Source organism: Rhinolophus sinicus, chromosome 16 (genome assembly GCF_057876585.1).
Source record: "Rhinolophus sinicus isolate RSI-liver-muscle chromosome 16, RSI-T2T, whole genome shotgun sequence".
In the NCBI taxonomy this organism is placed as follows: Eukaryota; Metazoa; Chordata; class Mammalia; order Chiroptera; family Rhinolophidae; genus Rhinolophus; species Rhinolophus sinicus.
In genome coordinates this window covers 27,960,317-27,980,118 of record NC_142516.1, presented here as the reverse complement: position 1 = coordinate 27,980,118, position 19,802 = coordinate 27,960,317, and the positions used below count along the sequence as shown (strand labels likewise).

Genomic DNA, 19,802 nt, shown 5'->3' with positions numbered 1-19,802 from the left:
AAAAGTAGAAACCTTCTGGTTCAACCCCTTCCCCCATTTTATAAATATGGAAACAGGGGCAGTGAGAGTTCCAAGTATCATAACCGTTATCAGTCATTGCTGTCATTGTTTGGGAAGCATGTCCTACGTGTGAGGCCCTTCACATGGATTATCGCATTTAATCATCGCAACAAAATATTGAGGACGGTATTGTCTATTGTCCCTATTTTACAGAGGAGAACATTGAGTCTCAGAAAAGTGAAGTCATTTACCCCAGATAACTAAAGTAAGCGGCAGAGCTACATTATTTCAAAAATTAGGGGCTGGATAAATAAATCTAGGATTAAAGTAGCTGGGCTCCTTCTCTGATGTTTCTTTTGTTATTTCACGGTACCTCTTGGGAAAGCACAAAGGAAAAAAAAGATCCAATTAAGCCAAGTGCCTCATTCCCTCATACCTAAGTAGTTCTACAATAAGTACCTGGCTGCCTATTGGCTGTTTCTCCTCCAGCCAGGTTAGGGCAAGCCTAGTCACTCCCTTGACTATTCTTTCATTGAACAATATTCAACAACTATTTACTGAGGGTCAATTATGTGCCAGTCACTGTGCTGCTTGCAAAACATGGGACCAGATGAATACATATCTGGACACCTCCAATTAGAGCAAGGCAAAATACTTCTGAAAACGCTCCCCCAGTCTACTAGCTAGTAACATCATACATATTTCCAGCCAGGAGGTGTAGGACTGGAAATCACAAGGCCACTTTTAAGTCTTGGCTGTACCACTGTTGGCTGTGTAACTTAGGGAAATCTCTTAGTTTGTCTGAGCCTCATTTTTTTCATCTGGAGAATAAGAATTAAAATCCATGCCCCACGAGTATTAACGGAGTGAAGGGAGGCAAAAGCGCATCTGGCTGTTATTGTGAAGGAAATGAGATGCATGTTGACATGAGTGTTTCTGCTTATCTCTTAAGTTTCTGTGTGGTTGGTTGTCCCTTGATTATTACCTTGCTGTATCAATCTTCCTGCCTAAAAGCAGGCAAGATTTTCTTCCTGTGATTCAAGCAAAACCCTGACTCTACTAGAATATCCAAACGCTGGGTATAAACTTGATTCCCACTTAGATTTTTCTTCTCCCGGGACCCTGTAGGTCAGTTCTGTCGAATAGAATGTTCTCATGGACACGTTCTGCACCACAAGTGGTTGTTGAGCTCAAAATATGGCTAGTGTGACTGAGCGGCTGAATTTTGTATTTAATTTTCATTAATGTAAGTAGCCACAAGAACTGACTCTGATGGCACACAGCAGCCTGGGCCCTGCCAAGGAGACACCCATCCCCCGCTCCCCTTCCTGGTTTATTGTAACTCACAGAAATCCACCTACAGGAAGCAAAAGTCATTCTCTTCTCCTGTTGGTTAATTCTGTGATCCCCAAACTTCAGCGTGCATGAGAATTACCTGGATGTCTTGGTGACACAGTTTTTTGGGCCTACTCTCAGAGTTTCTGAATCTGTCAGTCTGGGGCAAGGCCTGAGATGTTCTTTTCTAGCACATTCCCTGGTGTTGCTGATGCTGCTGGCCCAGGGACCACACTTGAAGAACCACGGGTTAACTAAGCATCTTACTTGAAGGCACCTGTACTTTAATGGAATCAGTAGGTCCTGGAAGCCCACTCGGACACAGACCCCTGGGGGATTGGTTCTCAACACTGGCTGCCCTTCGGAATCACCTGAGGAGCTTTCAAAACTCCTGAGAATTAGTCTCCACCCTAGACCAATTAAATTAGAATCTGTGTGGCAATGACCCAGATGTGTTTTTTAAAGCTCCCAAAATGATTGCAGTCAAGATTGAAAACCACTGCACTAACGGGACGTCAACAAATGTCTTTGCCTGTTTCGTAACAAAACTCACTCTATTTATATCACAGGGATGTTGTGAGACTCACATGAGACTGAATGCAAAAGGGTTTTATAAACTGTGGGACTTAAACGTGAGGATTGGGCATAGACAGTCTTGGAAGAGCCAACTTGCAAGTGATGCTCTCATCCCCGTTGCTCTGAGATGACACTGCTCTCTGTGGTTTGCATTCTAGTACTGCCCCACTGACCACGCCACTGCGGGCACCGATGCTGAGCACGTGCAACAGTTCTACGACCTTCTGACAGCCTCCATTGATGTATCCAGAAGCTGGGCAGAGAAGATCCCTGGATTTACTGATCTCCCCAAAGAAGATCAGACTTTACTTATAGAATCAGCCTTTTTGGAGCTGTTTGTTCTCAGACTTTCCATCAGGTAATTACTGCTATTTTACTGTCCCTTCAGTCCACTCCTTCTTTTAAAGAAGTTTGAAACTGCTGTGTTTGTAAATGAGTCATCAGGGAAAAGTCTGCTCCAGAAGGAAATGTAAAATATGATCAGGCATTAAAACATGACAAGCAGTGGGTAGAACACTGGACTGGTAGCCAGGACTCCTGGGTTCTACTCTCAGTTCTAATACGGACTTGCTGTGAGACCCTGCGCAGGTCACTTGCCTTACTGGAAGTGCAGTTTCCTTCTTTGTGAAATGAGCAGGTTGGGTTTGGTGACCCCTGCGGCTCCTCGTATAGCTCCAGCTTTCTGTGGTTCTAGGAAGAGGCTCATGGTGCATAAAGGATTTCCTGGGAACAAGTATTTATTCTGAACATTGCATTTACCTCACAGTTTCTATTTATAAGTCACTGTTCTAGTACACGAGATGGGGCTGTAAAGAGTTCCCACAGCTTCTCAACCCCCAGTGTTTACTCCAAGAGCATAGCTTCTCAATCAAAACTCTGGTTCAACCTGTCAAACTCAGTGACACCAAACACCAAAGCAGAAGTGATTTTTCCAAAAGGTGGGACCCAGGACCTCAGCGCATCTCAGGAAAGTCCACGTGTAGCATTTTAAATTCCATCTTCCTTGTTTCCTGGCAGGTATGTGTTTTTAGGAGATGGTAGCAACCTTTCACCAAGTATTATAGGAAAAAACATTCCCTTTCCCCTCAATCTCTTCCCTACCACTCCCTCCCCAACTTCATACTGTGTTACCAGAAACTCTTGTTTAAAGTGCAGATTCCCATGCCTCATTTCCAGCTATTTCAGTTTGAAATCTGCATTTTTAACTCATGTTCTGACGATTCTGATGCCGGTTGTCTTGAGGACCAGGTTTTAAACTCTGAGCTTGAACCATACTGTCCTTATGAGCCACTGTGGAGGGATCTGTGGCAGAGACAGAGGTGGAATTACAATGTGCCAGTAATTAGCATCATTACAGCTAATATCCAGTGTGCGCAGGAGCCAAGCCAGCAATGTGTCCTGTATCAGGCAGGCAGCAAAGGAAGAAGTCAGTGACGAGCTGCCTGCGGGCAGACACCATATATGCCCTAACCACCAGGTTTTCTCCTATGTCTGGCCCTCGGAATGGCACACACGTGGTGTTTAGGAAATACTTGCCAAGTGAATGAATGAGTGAAGCTGTCCATCTAAGAGGCACAGTGAAAGAGATGCTGCTTGTGAAGGCAGTCGGCTGAAAGAGACAGGGTGTGACAAGAGATTTAAAAACTAAAGGAAGGCTAAATTAAAGACTACACAGAATTCAGAATTAATTCCACCTCATACTCACTGAGACCCTCTCGTGTACCAGGCACTGTGCATGGGCTTTCAAGTCCTTTTTTTTCTTCTTTTTTATTTTGTAGCAAGTCCTTTCTTGTATTTGATTCCCACAACCATCTTAGGAGGTAGCAGTGAGAACTCCTGTTTTATAGATAAGGAAACGGAAACCCAGAGAGAGTTAAGGAGTGCCCAAGGCCCCACAGCTAAGTGGTGATGTCAGCTAGAAGTTCCAGAATATACACTATCGGGGCAGATTTAGAGATAGCCCTCCTGTAGCCCCACTGGCAAAAGCCTAGGTCATCCAAAAGGACTCCTTTCACTTGAGGCCACTTTGCAGTTTGGGATGGAATTCTGGCACTTGCAGGGATGTGGTGTTTTTAGAGTCTGCACATGGAATTGTAGTGTCTAGCCTCAGGCCTTACTGGTTTTTGACATTTACGAAATGAGGGAGAAATCCTGGCGAAGGAGCACGGAAGGGAACAGTCTGGGTGCAGAGAGAGGTGGTGCTCGGGCCTTCACCTCCACTGTCTGTGTCCGCGGGCCAGCCAGCAGCTGAGTCCAGCAGCTTCCCCAAGGAAGTTAGTTAGCATAGAGAAGCGGTGATGGTGGTTTATCCCAGGAGCACAGTCTTGTTCATCAAGGGTGTGGGGGCAGGTTTCACAGCACCACACGGGGTTCTGAATGCTGCCCCACGGCTGTCTGGATGCCTGTGTGTTACGATGTGATCCCATTGCACAGACTGAACAGACTTATTTGACACGTTCCCTTCACCCCCCACACGTTCTCTTGTAGGTCGAACACAGCGGAAGATAAGTTTGTGTTCTGCAATGGACTTGTCCTGCACCGACTTCAGTGCCTTCGTGGATTTGGGGAGTGGCTCGACTCCATTAAAGACTTTTCCTTAAGTTTGCAGAGCCTGAACCTTGATATCCAAGCCTTAGCCTGCCTGTCAGCGATGAGCATGGTCACAGGTAAGTGCCACCCTGCCGTCACCGGAAGTGACCATGTTCGCTTTTCTCTCCTCTCCTGTGTGAAGCTGCATTCTGGCTTTGGCTGTCACACTCACCAGCAAGTGAGGAAAGTGACTGCCATTTTTCTGAAATCTACTACAGTTAACCTAGTTTAAACAACGAGACGTATATCTGCAATATTTTGTCACGAACTTTCAGGAAAGAAGATTCCTAGTCTTGAGTTATCATTGTAACGAACCCAATGTGTGAAAATCTAAATTTCCACAGGAGTTCTGCTGACACTTGGACTAGCTGCTCCAGGGTTATTTGTACAGAGGGTTTCAAAGGAAGATTACCTTACCCAGTCTATTCCTGTGGAGCAGAGTGGCACGTCTTCCCCTCTTCCCTGTCCTCGACTAGTGACCCATATAAAACACACCTTTATTTATTTACAACTTTATCTAACAACTTTGATTGGCAGTGGGTTGAGGAAAAATGGGTATTTGTAAATAGCAAAAAATGGCTCAACTCAACAATTTTTAAAAGTTAAGAAATAGAGCATAAAACATATTCAATTTCTATATTATGCCTTTCTCTTCCTAGATGTCTCTCCCTTTCTATCTTTTGGGAAATAAAGGATCCCAAGGCAGAAAGAGAGAGAGAAAGAGAGAAATAGAAAGAGAAAGAGGAAGAGAAAGAGAAAAAGAAAGGCATGTCGGGTAAGAGAGGGAATGCAGCATCTCCCTGTGGCCGCCCCTTTGCTCCTTCATACTTTCAGAGTTTCCTGTTTGATCTTATCCTTCTCAGTCACACTGGGGCATGATGAGGCAGTGACAGCAGGTAGAGACCCCAGAGGAGGCTACCCAGACTTGGGGCTCACCTCCCATCCTATTCATGAGCATGAACCACAGCCTACGCTCTAGGACTAAGAATTGAGGTTCAGATTTGATACCCTCTTGACTGTAGAAAACACGTTTTTCAGGCAGGTGGTGAATTTCACAGAGGACCAAATGCATCCTTTGGCACAGATGGGCCCTTCTTTCTGATACGTCAGAAACGTGTGTTGTTTCCATGCACTTTCTTGGGACATCTCCTGTTAGCTACCGTGAGAGATGTCTGAGTACCTGAAAAGGCTAGGCTGATTCATCTTATAATGGGTTACATGAAGGCAAAGAAAAGTAAACGGCACGTACTACAGTAGGAATCAGACACTATCTTGTTCCCTAAGTATTCCAAGCAGAACCCCACCTCCTCTGCGTCTTTGGTCCTGTATAGACCAAAGAAATTCCCTTCTTTTGATGGGAGCTGTCAGAGACTTCCAAGGGAGCCATTAACAAAACCAAAATAGAGGCAATCTCCAAGAGTATGGATTCCATTTAGAGGGCTTTCAAATGGCATATGGGAGCCCCCTGAAGAAAATAAGCATATTGAAGGCACAAGCACATTACTCCAGCAGGACTGTAATGAAATTGGTTCAAAGACTGCCTTTCAACTAAATCTCTTCAGCTCAATTTCAAAACCATTCAGCTCTTCCTAGGACAGTGAAACATTCAAAACTAGAAAGTATGGAGTTTAGTTAAAAACAAACAAACAAACGAAATAAAAACTAGAGCCAGCCTTGGCTTGGCTTTCTGGAAATAAAACCAGGACATTGCCACATCTCTGGAAATGGGTGTTGAGTCTAGTTAATCAAGAGTCCATTGATCTGGGGACTCTGCTGCATGTCAGTGGGTTTTCAGAGATGAACACACACATCCCTGGGGAGACAGAACTTGCAAAGTAATGCATATGATATAGGTGCTGAGTACGATGGTGGGGGTGCAGGAGTGGGTACAAAGTGCTGAGAGACTGAAGGTAGGGGTGGTCGTGTCCAAAGAGGTAACATGAGCTGGGCCTTGATAAAAGCATACAGTGTTCCAAGCTAAAATGGAAGGAGTGAGATTTCTAGGCATAAACGAAAATTTGCTAAAGCCATTGAAGTTATGGATGTCATCAGTTTCAGCAAGGAAATGTCTAAAAAAGGAGAGTGATGAGAAATGAGACTGGTATGATAGGTATGGGTCATGAAGAACCTTTCACTCCTAAGTGAGAAGGTTGGAGTTTATCTTGAGAGCACTGGGGATCTACAGAAAGTTTTGTCCGGAGGAGCATCGTGGCAAAGTCTGCATTTTAGAAAAATCTACCCTGACAGCTGCTTTTGAGCACAAACTAGCAGGAAAGAGCCTAAGAGGGAAAAGTTCAGTCCAGGTGTGAGAGCTGTAGTTGAAGAGGAAGGTCCGAGGTGTATGTCTTTTTGTGTTTTACTGTTTAAGTAGAAATTCAGAGACAGCTATGAGGCCAGGCAGCCCCAACCTGGAGAGATTGGGCAGCTCAGGGCTGAGAATACGGAGTAGGAAGGAGGAGAGGTGTGTCAGTGCTGTCGCTGCCTCCAGTTTGCTGCTGTGTGTCCTGTAGTTACATCTGCTCAGCCTGGCTGCCCATTTATGTGGAGACTTGCTCAGGGAGGAGGCAGTTGGGCATGGCAGAAATAGCGTGGGCTTTGCAATCCAGCACTCCCAGGTTTTAACCTGGGGTCCTGTATTTAATAAGTATGTGCCATTGAGTGATGCATTTTATTTCTCTGTAAAATAGGGATAAGAACATCTATTCCACGAGGCGGCAGTAAGGATTATGTAAAATTAGGTTTGTGATGCAGCCAAATTGGATTCAGAATGGGCACTCGATCCATCCTGGAAGGATGGTGACAGGGACTCCCTCAAATTTGGCACATGCCTGCCCCCTTCCCCTTGGGAACCCCAGGGAGCCCCAGATCAGTCTCAGTGGCATGAGGAAACAGGTGGTGGCTTTAGAAGTCAGTATGTGGGGTGACTATCTCCTTGGGTGTTTGAGAGAGGCTCAGAGAAGGACAGTGATATTGAAGGAATTAAGCTGCACTTAAAATGGGCCAAGTCTGTTAGGGTGTAGTTCCATTTCCTGTCCCCAGCCCTGCCAGCCTGCCAGAGCGGGTTGTTAGAGGTGCTGTGGGTATAACGTACAAGAGCAAGAAGCCCCTCTGCTCTCATTTCTGGACCTCACAGTATTCTCTGTGATTTGCTCTCTCTGGGAGGGGGTTTGAACTGTGTGAAAGCCTCAGGAAGTGGCAGAAAGGCAATGCCTGGGAAACAGCAGTGTGCGTTGTCGTGGATATTAATTTTCATTTCAATATGGGCTCCCGTGAAATCTTGACTTCTGAATAAGCTCCATTGATCATAAAGGGTGATTGTGGAATATCCGTTGGGCTATTGGCATCAGAAAATACATCCCCAAACTATCTGCTCCTAAACCACAGAGAAGAACTCACAAAAAGGAAATGGGGTCTTAGAAGTCTAACCAGTCTTGTTTTCAGGAAAGTTATTAAGAATCTGGATAGTATTGATAGTTTGCACAAACACGGCTTTTTTTTTCTTTCTTTCTAATTCTTTCTTTTCTTCTTCCTCTGCCTCTATGTGAAAAACTAGGTGGTGAGGTGGGGCAGGAAATGGTTTCTTTCAGATCACTCTCCCTCCCTGCAGTAAAAGGGAATTCCCCACAGTTGTGGTTGTCAAATGTTTTTAGGTTCCTGTTCATTTACCCTTTGGCCAGTGCCACGTCCCTGACATCGGAGTCATGGAAAAGCTCTGTGTCTGATAGGATACCAATGAGGTGATATCTAGTTGCAATTAATTATGATTAATAAATAAGAAGCCCCCTAATAAAAAATTTCGTGTAGAATGACCATTTTATAAGTATCCATTCATTCAGTAAATAGTCAAGGCCTTCTATATTCAGGTATGATGTCAGTCTCTCGGGATGCAAAAATGAGCAATGCATGAATGCTGCTGTCAGGAAAGGTATAGCTTACGAGGAAGTCATATGATTGTGATGTAATGAACTCAATGTATGGTGGTGAGTGCTCACGTCCTTAAAAGGGACAGATTGAGTGCAGGGGAAGTCCAGAGGACTGCTAAGTTTTGGGGGGTGAAGAAATGTGGAGGTGTTGGTCATGAATGGCTTCCCAAGGATTTGGCATGTACACATAGAAGGAGGACATTCCAGATCAACGTCCTCCTTCACCTTTGGGGGGAAAGCGAGTATGGTGGAGTTGGCATTACATATGCCTTAAATCGCACAGACGCCTATCATCTCAATAGTAAGAAGAGAAACATGACGAGTGCAGACTATTATACTCAATGACTGACTATATGTCCTGCAGTGAGCATGAGCGTGAGTCCGCTGTGGGTCCTGGTCTCTCTGCTTCTGGTGCTGAGAGCTGCACTTTGGGGAAATTTAAAGGATTTTTAGAGGGAAACAATGGTTCTATGTGATGTTTATCTTATGGCCTAGTATTATGACCTAACCTCAGAATAAAATTTCCCCTATAATTAAAAGGGAAAGCAGACTGGAAAGGCAGGTTTGGACCAGATAGATGGTGGAGGGACTCTTGAGTGCCCAGATGCCATTTTCCTCATCACTGCGCTAAAAGAATGTTCCCCATGGCTTTGTTTTCCTTACTCCAGACTTCTGTCAGGTGAGAAACTTGACTCCTTTCTTTTCTGCCGATAGTCTTTTTCCTGGCCTGATTAGAACATGAATTCTAAAAATTGAGAAAGAGGAAAGAAGGCAGAACCAGGGGCAGAAAGCCATGAAGCAGTGACCTGGCAAGACCAAGCAGGCCCTGATCCTGCCCACTCCTGTCTTCCCCGAGTTCCCCCACTCACCCTAAATGGTTACCTGGTTACCCTGGTTTTGTATCATGTATAGCCATCAGCTACATTGCAAGGAAAATTAAGTGTAAAATTGGTGGGGCAACATAGTGTTCTTAAAAGGTAGGGCAGGGGTGGAGAGGTTGTCATGGGGTTTGGAGATTAGTGATCCGAGTTCAAGTCCAACTTGCCACTTTGGGCAAGTTTCTTACCCTCTTGGAATCTGTTTTCTCATTTTTCACAGGGATAATGATGTCTACTGCAGGTTTCTTGTAAAGATGGAATGAGCTAATGTGTACTTTACAGAAAAGAATATTAGACAAACCTTCATTATTATTATCCTGAATGTTATGTGTCTTAATTTCAGGAAAAGCTAGCTGTTCCTCTCTCTCGGAATCCATAAAAAATGTTCATGCATCCCTACAATTGCATATATACATATTAAGTAATTTCTTTGTGCTTTTCTTTGCAACTAGACTGTGGGTTTCTTAAGGGCAGGGAGAGTCTTTTCATCTTTATAATTATTTTAGCATTTAAAGGTGTCTGCCACATGGCAAATATTGGTTGAATGAATGAGTTAATTGTGACTATCAGAAAGTCTCCCAAATTAGGAAACTCTGAGTTAGTTATTTTCAGCCCACCGCTTTGTTATTAGAAAATAGACTAAATTCCTGAGAACTACCTTATTTCGATTCATATTAATTCAGAAATATTAATTGAGCATCTACTATGTGCCAGGCATATAATCCCTTACCCTTGGAGAGTTTGTGCTCTCACTGGGGGAGACACTGACTTGTCGCTTCCTGATTGGTGTGTGCTCAGTGCCTCTGGGACTGCCCATCAGTAAAGGATGTTACACAGCACATGAGAACTAGTAGTGGCCTGAGTTCCCAGAGCAGGAAGTCCTGTTTGTTGGTGTGTGAGCTATACACACCTCTCTCCCCAGGAGCCCTCTTCTGCTCCCCTTTGGCCGGACCTGTGTTATTGTTGTCACTGGGTTGGCCTGTGCCCTGAGACCTGCTCAGAAAGAGCTGCTTTTCCTCCCTGGAGCTCCTGATGGTCCCATAATCCCTTTCTTCACCCTGGGCTCCTTGCCATTAGGAAGAGGAGTTGAGGTTTCTTATGTGCGCCTAAAAGGCAGAACTGGGAACTGGAGAAAGGCAAAACTTAGCTCAATATAAGAAAAACTTTCCAACAGACAGAACTGTTTGAAATTGGAATAAGCGGCCATGGGGAGTGAGTTCCCGTCTTGGGGAGTGAGGTTTACAAACAGAGACTAGATGAACACTAGGTGTAGACTGGGTCAGGAGTCTTCCGGGGACTAGGAGTGACCAGAGCAGACGTCTCCAGCTTATGTGCATGCACATCACTGGGCATCTTGTTACATTGTAGATTCTAATTAAGTCGCTCTTGGGCAGGGCCTGAAAGTCTGCATTTCTAACAAGCTCCCAGGTCATGTTATGCTGCTGGTCCGGGGCCCACACTTGAGTAGCAAGGGACAAGGGAACCTATTGGTCACTAGGAGCCCGTCAAATTAATAACAGCTTCCATTTAAAAATATGTGGTGTCAGGCACTGTGCCAAGGGCTCTATGTGCGCTCTGTTATTTAACGTTGGTTAGTAAATAAATTTGAAAGGACTTGGGATGCATTGCAGCAGAGATGGGAAGCAGAGAGACCAGTCAAAAGCTATTAAAAAAATGTGGGTAACAGATTAAGACCTGGTCCAGAGGCAGTGAGATTGAGAGGAGGAGATAGACGGAAGGACATCACAGCGATAATAACCAGAGTTCTTGCAGTGGATTAAATATGATGGGCTGGGGGGGGGGGGGGTGCCGAGAGGGGACGAATAGTTAAGAGATGATTATGAGAGTGATGGGGAGGATTGTGGAATCATTCATAGGCCAGCTCAGAGAAGTGGCAGATTTGAAGGGGCAGTTAACAAGTTGAGTATGGGATACAGAGGATACTTACTAATATCTAAATATTACTATATGCTAGGTTTTGTTCCAAATAATTCACATATATTAATTCATTTAATTCTCACAATAACCCATGAGGCAGGTTTGAGCCCTATTTTACAAATGTGGACACAGACCCAGAGTCTCCCAGCTAATAAGTGGCAGAGGTAGGCTTTTATATCCTGGAAATCTGGTTCCAAAGCGTCTGATGTGGTAGGTTTTTGAGTTTATAAAGTTCTTGACGGTTGCTAGCTTCTTAATAACTTGACTCTGAGCAACCTACACATTTAGTATTCATTGAATCCTATTCTACAGGTCTTTGACCCTCCATTTACATATTCGTTTAACAAATATTTATTGGGTGTCTCCTATGTAGCAGGCTTGGTGCTGGAGATACAATGGTGAGCAAAGACAGCCCAGGCCCCCATGGAGCTTACGTTTAAAGGAGGAGGCAGGCGATAGTCACACAAGCATCTGTGTTCAACCTGTTATATGCTTCAAAGAGAAAAAAGAGAGTGCTATAGGGGAACATCATCTAGACTGGGAGTAAAAAGAGAAGAGTTTCCTGGAAGAAATAGTTGATCTGTGATTTAAGGATGAGTAGGTCTTAAGGAAGCGAAGAGGGAAAAACACGAGTGCAGACCTAAATAGCTCTATTACGTCACTGAATTCTCCCCTCCCTCTTCCCTCCCTTTCTCTTTCCTTCCCTCTCGCATCTCAAGCCCCAGACGCTCTCGTCTTCCCTGCCTCCCTTCCTGTCTCTCTTAGCAGAGGTGTCCATGGCTTGGATAGCTAAAATCCACAGGAATCCAACAGCATCTTTAGATACTCACACCATGCGGGTTAGGAGTGTGATCTGTTGTCTGTTTTGTTCACGGCTCTGAACCTCAGTGGCTATAACGCTGCTTGGCACAGAATAGGTACTCAATAAATATTTGTTGAAAGAAGTAATGAATCAATTAGTTAATTAGGTACACAAAAACTGGGAGGAAGTTACAGGGAGGCTGAGATCATCTCAGGATGAGGAGGCACATTCTAGCGTAATGTTCAGGGCCACCTGGTATCATAGAAATGTCTCTATAGACTTGGAGTGAAAGAAATTAACCACTTGTTAACTTGGACCAGGGGTTAGTCACTTAACATTCTGAGCCTTAGCTTTCTTATCTATTTAATAAAGATCATCTTTGTCTTGCCTAATTCAAAGAGTACTTGGGAGGATATGATAAAATAATCTAGGTAAAAGAGTGTAATAGAAAGTGCTTTTAAATATTATCAGGGTGAAATACTGAACTCCCACGTAGTGAACTGGACTCTGGTTGCTGGTGTCTGGCATTCTCTGTGGTATCTTGTAGTGGAAAGTCTTGTCTTAGGTGGGAGTTTGAACTAAATGACTCAGACTCTTACAACTCATATAGACTATGATTATGACACATAAATCCATGACTTAACCATTACTTAACCATTTCTATAACTTGTATTTTAAAGTTATAAATACGTAAAGCTGAGTGAAAATACAGAAGTACTGGATAAAAATGATGCTGATCAAAATGCAAGAAATACCGAGAAGCTTGTTTTGTTTAATGGTGGACAAAGATCTTAAACCAAAATCTGTGTGTAATTCTCTAGGAAGGGGGAAAATCCAAATATCTAATTTCCCCCAGAAATTTATGAACTCTCTGAATATCAGCTCTGCAGCCATGTTTACCAAGCTGCAACAAGAAAGGACATCCCGTAAACAAAAATGTCAGTGATTGGAGTGGTGTGGAATTTCAAATTACTAGGAAGCTCCTACACACTTAGTGACTCCCTAGTGATCTGGAAATCTTGCTGGCTTCTGGCAATAGTTTACATGGAGACTGAATTTTATCTCAGCCGCTTTTACAAAGCAAAGAAGCCACAAATCCAGTAGCTGTTCAAAACAACAAAGAAGGTGTCTTTGGCTTCTAACAGGAGCGTCTCTGAATTCCTCAAGGAATTCCAGGCCTAGGGTTGATCCAGCTGGCAGGAGGTATCGATCTCCACTTGAATTCACTGAATAAATAATGGTTGCCATAGTTATTGAGCAGTCACAACTGGTTGGAGAGCAGGGAAAAACTCTGAGGCACCTTTTGTGAGTTTGGCCATGAGAAAGTCTGGTTACGAGGTTCCATAATCAACCCCCTCCCGAAATCTGGCCAACACATGGCTCAGTTTCTTTATCCTGATAATGAATATGGGATTTTGAATATAATGCAAGACAGGAGGCACTGAAAGAAAGGGAAAGATTAAGTCAATGGACTGTATTTTGTTCTGGGAAAAGCATCCCTCCTTGGGTTATGAACTAATTTAATATATCTCAGTATTAATAGAATGAATGTATTATCAGCAAGACAACTGAGCATGTTACAGCTACCAGAGGCTTCACAAAGGACCAAATCCTTGTTTTTCTATTTTAACATTGTTTATTACACAAATAGCATTAACCTGGAAATTTTAAAAGAAAGGAGTTATCGGACATTCTCATAAATATTTTCACTTTTCTTTTATCCTTCTCTATATGCAGAAATAATTTTTGCATAGATACAATCATGCCTAGATACTATTTTATATTCTATTCTCTATTTAATATGATGTTATATATTTTTCCATTTTGCTTCATAGCCTTAGTATTTGTCCTTTCTGATATCTACAGAATCTTCCATTATGTGTATGTACCATTTAACAGTTTCCCTATTCTTCCACCTTTTATCTTTCCCCAGTTTTTAAAATAGATAATGCTATCCCAAATGTCTTTATGCATAGTTTTACTCTTCTGTTGAATTTTTCCTTTAGATAAATTCCCAAGAGTGGGATGACTTGGTCAGAGGCTATGAGCATTTCATGGCTCTCGAAATTTCCTGCCAAATTTGCAGTCTGCTTTTCTTTTTGCTTTCATAGTCAGGACACCACTGCAGGCTGGATTACTCTTAAAGTTCACTCTTGGGTGCTTCTTCTGAGACTGAAACAAGAGGACTGTGTATTTAGTAAAAACAAAGCACAGAGGACAGATTTGCATCTGGATTGATTAGCTAATAGTTTCCTGCGGAAAGCAAAATCATACATTCAAAGCTTGGGAATTGGGGGGCTTCTTTGTCTTTTGTTTGGCCCTGCAGTTACCCACCACTTGCCATGGGTCAGGCATTCTCTCAGGTGCTGACTGTACTGGGCGTGTTGACAGCTGACAGAACAGTTCATGTATCATCTTAGTTGAGCTTCACAATTTCCTCTGGAGGTGGGGTTTTACAATTGTACTTTTTCTTTTGATTTATTGTATAATACTTAAGACACATGGAAAGGAAAGAAGAATACAACAAAGACGTGCAGATCTACCACCCTGTAATCCCCATTCTCCTAGCCTAGGAGGACATTGAGCCTTAGAGAGATTAGATCACACCACTAGTAAGCGACAGAACCAAAACTGGAACCTGGGTCTGTCTGATTCTAAGCCCGGTGCCCTTTCTCTATATTATGCTGCGCTGAGAGGAGATGTCTATGAATTACAATCCACTGAAATGCTGCTGGCAATACTCATGGTTGTACTTTAATAATAACACATCAGACCTGGAATTAAATCCAACCCCTCGTCCTTTTAGGATGGGCCCTAGAGAAGGAAAAACTCACCCAAGCCATATACAACTAGCCCAGCTGGAGAAGAATGCAGATCTGATTCTTGGGTCTCCTTGTATTTACTGCAAGAAAAGAAAAACATGTCTTGGATAGGTGCTTGGATTTTCTGGTGACTTTTCCTTTAAGGAAATAACTTTCCTAACAAAAATATTCCCAACTGAAAAAATAAATTAATGTGGGGAAAATTAGAAACTAAAACGTGATTTCCCATTGGATGGATGTCTTCCATCTTTCAAGAATTATTATTTTACATGTACATGTAATGAGAGATGAAAACTTTGACTGAGATAACTGGGGCCAAAGTCTTCTCTCAGGAAAGATGCTCTGATATCTACATGCTGAGGGAGAGCAAAGTAATTGGTACCGGATGTCAGGCTCCTTTCTCATTACAGGGAGATGCAACGTTGCTCTGGGTTGATGCCAGAATCTGCCTCAGAAGACTGGGTTCAAATCCCAGCTTTTAGCAGCTGTATGACTTTGGGAAAATCACTTGTATCTTATACATCAAATAAGAGATCATCATATTTGCCATGGGGATCATTTTATATCTTGTGTTACAAAAATAAGATACTGGTATTTATGTCTGGCTACCTTAGAAAATGCCTGCACTGCCTCCTGCTGCCCCCCCCCCCCCCTTTTCTTTGACTTGGCCATCTCCACAGCTGGAGGACATGTGTATTTTGAACGGACTGTCAGGTATAGGTCAAGAGGTGTTTCAGGGGGGGGGGGGGGGAGGAAATACAAGGAAAAGAAAAGCCGGACCCTTCTCAATGCTGGTGGGCATGAAAACATGAGTGTGCTTTGTATTGGGTCTTGCGGGGCAGCCCCGATTAGCAGATGGCACTTCTAGCCACCACGTAAGTCTGACAAGATGGGAACATTAATTCGTTGGCCTGGATGTGATGCTAGTCACTCTGAGAAAGAGTTACCTCCTGCCACAGCTTTTGTAAGACCTCAACAAGATAATATGGACGCTGTCATGCATTCAGTGTGGCTACATGCCGGAAACTGCATGCTGCCTCTGTGTCAATCACCTAGGCGGGTCTTCCCAGAAATCCGGAATTGGGTATGTTATTATCTTCATTGTATAAGGAAACGGGGGCTCAGAACTTAAGGGAAGAAATGTAGGGACTTACTCCAGGGCACACAGCGAGTGACAGACTAGGATTCAGACCCTAGTGCTGTTTGATACCAAAGGGCTTGAAGTACCACTAAGAGGAGGGCACTTTGATTGTAAAATGCAGAACAGGATACGGCTTTGATTAGGGGGTTCCACATTTCTTAAAGTGTTAATGGCCTCCTAAATGTGCCCTCTTCTATCCCTCTGCAGAACGACATGGGTTAAAAGAACCAAAGAGAGTGGAGGAGCTATGCAACAAGATCAGAAGCAGCTTGAAAGACCACCAGAGTAAGGGACAGGCTTTGGAGCCCCCCGAGCCCAAGGTCCTGGGCGCCCTGGTCGAACTGCGCAAGATCTGCACCTTGGGCCTGCAGCGCATCTTCTACCTGAAGCTGGAAGACCTGGTGTCTCCACCGTCTGTCATCGACAAGCTCTTCCTGGACACCCTGCCTTTCTGAGCGGGAGCTGCCTGGCCTGCCGGCGCCCACTTGCTAAGCAGCAGACGGACGCGTCTGGACAGCTACCGGTCCTGTCCTTCCTTAAGAGGAAAAGCAGCTCCTGAGAAAAAGACTTTTGGTTTTGGTTTCTTTCTTTCTGGCACTTTTCCTTACAACCTAAAGCCAGAACACTCGCAGAGTATTGTGTTGGGGTTGTGTTTTATATTTAGTCTTTGGGGTTGGGGTGGGGGTGTTCTAGCTCATGAGGGTTTTCTAAGAAATTGCTAACAAAGCACTTTTGGATGATGCTATCCCAGCAGGGGGAAAAAAAGGATAATATAACTGGGGATACAATTATAGTTGCTTTGTATTTAAAAACAAGAACAGCCAAGGGTTGTTCGCCAGGGTAGGATGCGTCTTAAGATGACCCCTTTAGAATATACTTCCTGTATCAAGGGTACGTATGTGGTGCAAACAAGGCAGAAATTCCCTCTTCTTAATTTCTTTCTTCCTTTATTTTAACAAATGGTGAAAGATGGAGGATGACCTATAAATCAGACATAGTAAAATGATAATGGCTGTTCGCTTCCATATACAAGTGCAATTTTTAAAGTGCTGTCTTACTAAGTCTTGTTTATGAACTCTCTTTTATTTTATATAGAAGTAAAGAGGAGGCAGTCATATTAGCCAATGACACACGCTACTTTCCTAGCAGAGGCTTTGTCCACCTGCTCTATAGACCTTTCTGAGGTATGGTCCGTCCAAGATGTCAGGCCATTCTTAAAGGATCCAGATCCCTGCCCTGACTGTCCAGCTGTCCCAAAGGGGGCTCAGATTGTACAATGGATTGCATACAACTGTTTTGGTTGCATCGTATAGACCAGACAGAGTTCCCCAAACTCGCTTTAGTTGTAGCAACTGACTGAGACGTTCATTCAGAAGCCTAGGAGTGTTCAGTGAGTCTCAAGTATTTGATCCGTAGATAAGAACATGCAAATAAGTAGGAGGAACTGGATCATACAGGGTAAACACCAGGGGTAATAAGGTTTTTAAAAATATATATAATTTAATTTTTGTTATTGGTTAAAGAGACAATTTTGGAGAGCAAGCAAGTCTTATTTTTAAAAAAACTAGTATGAATGTGAGTACTAGAAAGGATTAGTGGGCTGCGTTTCAACATTCCGTGTTCGTACTCCCTTTTGTATGTTTATACTGTTAATGCCATATTACTACGAGATGATTTGTTGCATAGTGTCTTTATTTGTATAAACATTTGTATGCACGTTATATTGTAATAGCTTTGCCTGTATTTATTGCAAGACCATCAGCTCCTGGAAGCTGAGTTACAGAGTACTTAAATGGGGTGTTCACAGTGACTTGGATACACCAATTAGAAATTAAATAAGCAAATATATATATAAATATAGCAGGTTACATATATATTTATAATGTGTCTTTTTATTAACCATTTGTACAATAAATGTTACTTCCCATGCGGTTATTTTATGGTTCATTTGCAGTGACTTTTAAGGCAGTACTGTTTAGCACTTTGATATTAAAATTTTGCTTATGTTTTGCTAAATTCAAATAATGTTTGAAGATTTTTAGGTCTAAAAGTCTTTATATTATATATTCTGTATCAAGTCAAAATATCTTTGGCCATTTTGCTAAGAAACAAACTTTGAATGTCAAACTGATGTCACAGTAGTTTTTGTTAGCTTTAAATCATTTTCAGTTAGTCTTTTTAAAGGAAAAATAACAAAACTATGCTGTTTATATTGTCATTAAATTATACAATCAAACAAATGCCAAATGAATTGCCTAACTGCTGCAAAGGATAACCCAGATAGCAAATCATATGTGTTTTTTTCCAAGAGTCATTCTGATATTTGATCATGTATTATGTTTGTGAGCTTTTATGGAAGATTATTATTTTTATATCAAGATGATAGGATCTGAAATGTTAGGATCTTGGAACGTTAGACTTGGAAGGGGCCTGACTTGTCAACTAGTTTACCCTACTTCCCTTGAAATTCACAGAGGAAAAAACTGCGGCCCAGTGCAAGGTAAAGAGTTACCCAAGGTCAAACAGCTAATACCAGAATCAAAACTAGGACCTAATTCTCCTTTCCATAGTCTTTTTACTCAACTTGCTGCATCTATAGGAAAAGAGGCTTTTAAAAATAACCACTAATACTTACATTTTACCTGATGATAACCATGAGTAAAGTAGTACTTTTGCATTAATTTTTTGAGCTTATGTGCAAACATAATAAACATTATTAAATATCAGGAAAGCTAACGTTTCATACAAGGTAGCTTCAGACCAAATTCAAATTGAATTTGCATAAATTAGAAGCACTGTGCGTACATAACCCTTTTGTGCACCGTTAGTATTGGAAAGTCAATCCTTGTTTTTTTGTCATGTCTGCAAAAGAAAAAAGAAAACAGAAAAACAGAGCCCCAGAGAAATGCTGTTCCTTTTCATTTTGACACCCTGCAGATTTAAGCAAAAGACTCTTTAGCCGTGATGTCGACTGGCTGGACGGAATGAAGAAGGTTTTTAGTTATAGGTCCAGATACTAGTGTTGAAAATAAAGATGATAACCAGTGTTCTTCTGTCTTCCATAGTTATTACAACTATGAGGGCCTCCCAAGTCATCTATCAACTCAACTCTTTTTTTTTTTTTTTTGGTCTTACTATTGACACACAAGTTTATATAGAGTGGATGACCAAACCAGCTCAGAAGAGGACAGCAAGAATTAAAGCAGGTGATTCTTCCCATGTGGGAGAGCTCTCTTAGTATGAACATGCCTTCTGCGGGCAGAAATCAGGAATCCACCAGCTGTTAATGGAGAGTGCCTTGCTTTTATTTCAGACAGCAGAGTTTTCCAGAGTTTCTCTGCTCCTCAAACAGCATTGCTCTTTAGTGTGTGTTAACCTGTGGTATGAAAGAAATGCTCTTGTACATTAACAATGTAAATTTAAATGATTAAATTAAATTACATTTTATCAATGGCTACTGGTGTGTTGAATAGGCATGCTTCATTTAACAGTATTCTCTTAATCATTTATATAACGTTTGCTGTGAACTCTTACACACGTCCCCAAATGGATTTTTTTAAAAAGGCTTACTAATGCTGAAAAATTAATAGGCATTCCAATTGGAAATATATTTAAACCTCACTGATTGGGAAAAAGGACATTTTAAATTCAATAAACATTTATTGATTACTTCCTGTGGGCAAAACACTGTTGGGTGATTTGAGGAGATACAAATGCACAGTGTGTGAAACTGTTTTTCTTCCAACTATATACAACTTAAATGGAACTAACAATTTGTTGACTAAATGTATTCTTCAA

At 42.4% G+C, this 19,802-nt stretch overlaps 1 protein-coding gene across 3 annotated transcripts in view; it reads left to right on the top strand.

Moving 5' to 3' along the window:
- The window catches only part of NR4A3 (nuclear receptor subfamily 4 group A member 3), a 38,941-nt gene extending 19,480 nt beyond the window's left edge, over positions 1 to 19,461 (top strand). For all 3 annotated transcript variants that reach the window (XM_019729222.3, XM_088792742.1, XM_074330767.2), the window contains 3 exons: positions 2,070 to 2,269; positions 4,399 to 4,577; positions 16,212 to 19,461. In XM_019729222.3, coding sequence (XP_019584781.2) covers positions 2,070 to 2,269; positions 4,399 to 4,577; positions 16,212 to 16,459 — 627 coding nt within the window. In that variant the 3' untranslated portion in view covers positions 16,460 to 19,461. The remainder of the gene's footprint in view (positions 1 to 2,069; positions 2,270 to 4,398; positions 4,578 to 16,211) is intronic.
- The last annotated feature ends 341 nt before the right edge of the window (positions 19,462 to 19,802 follow it).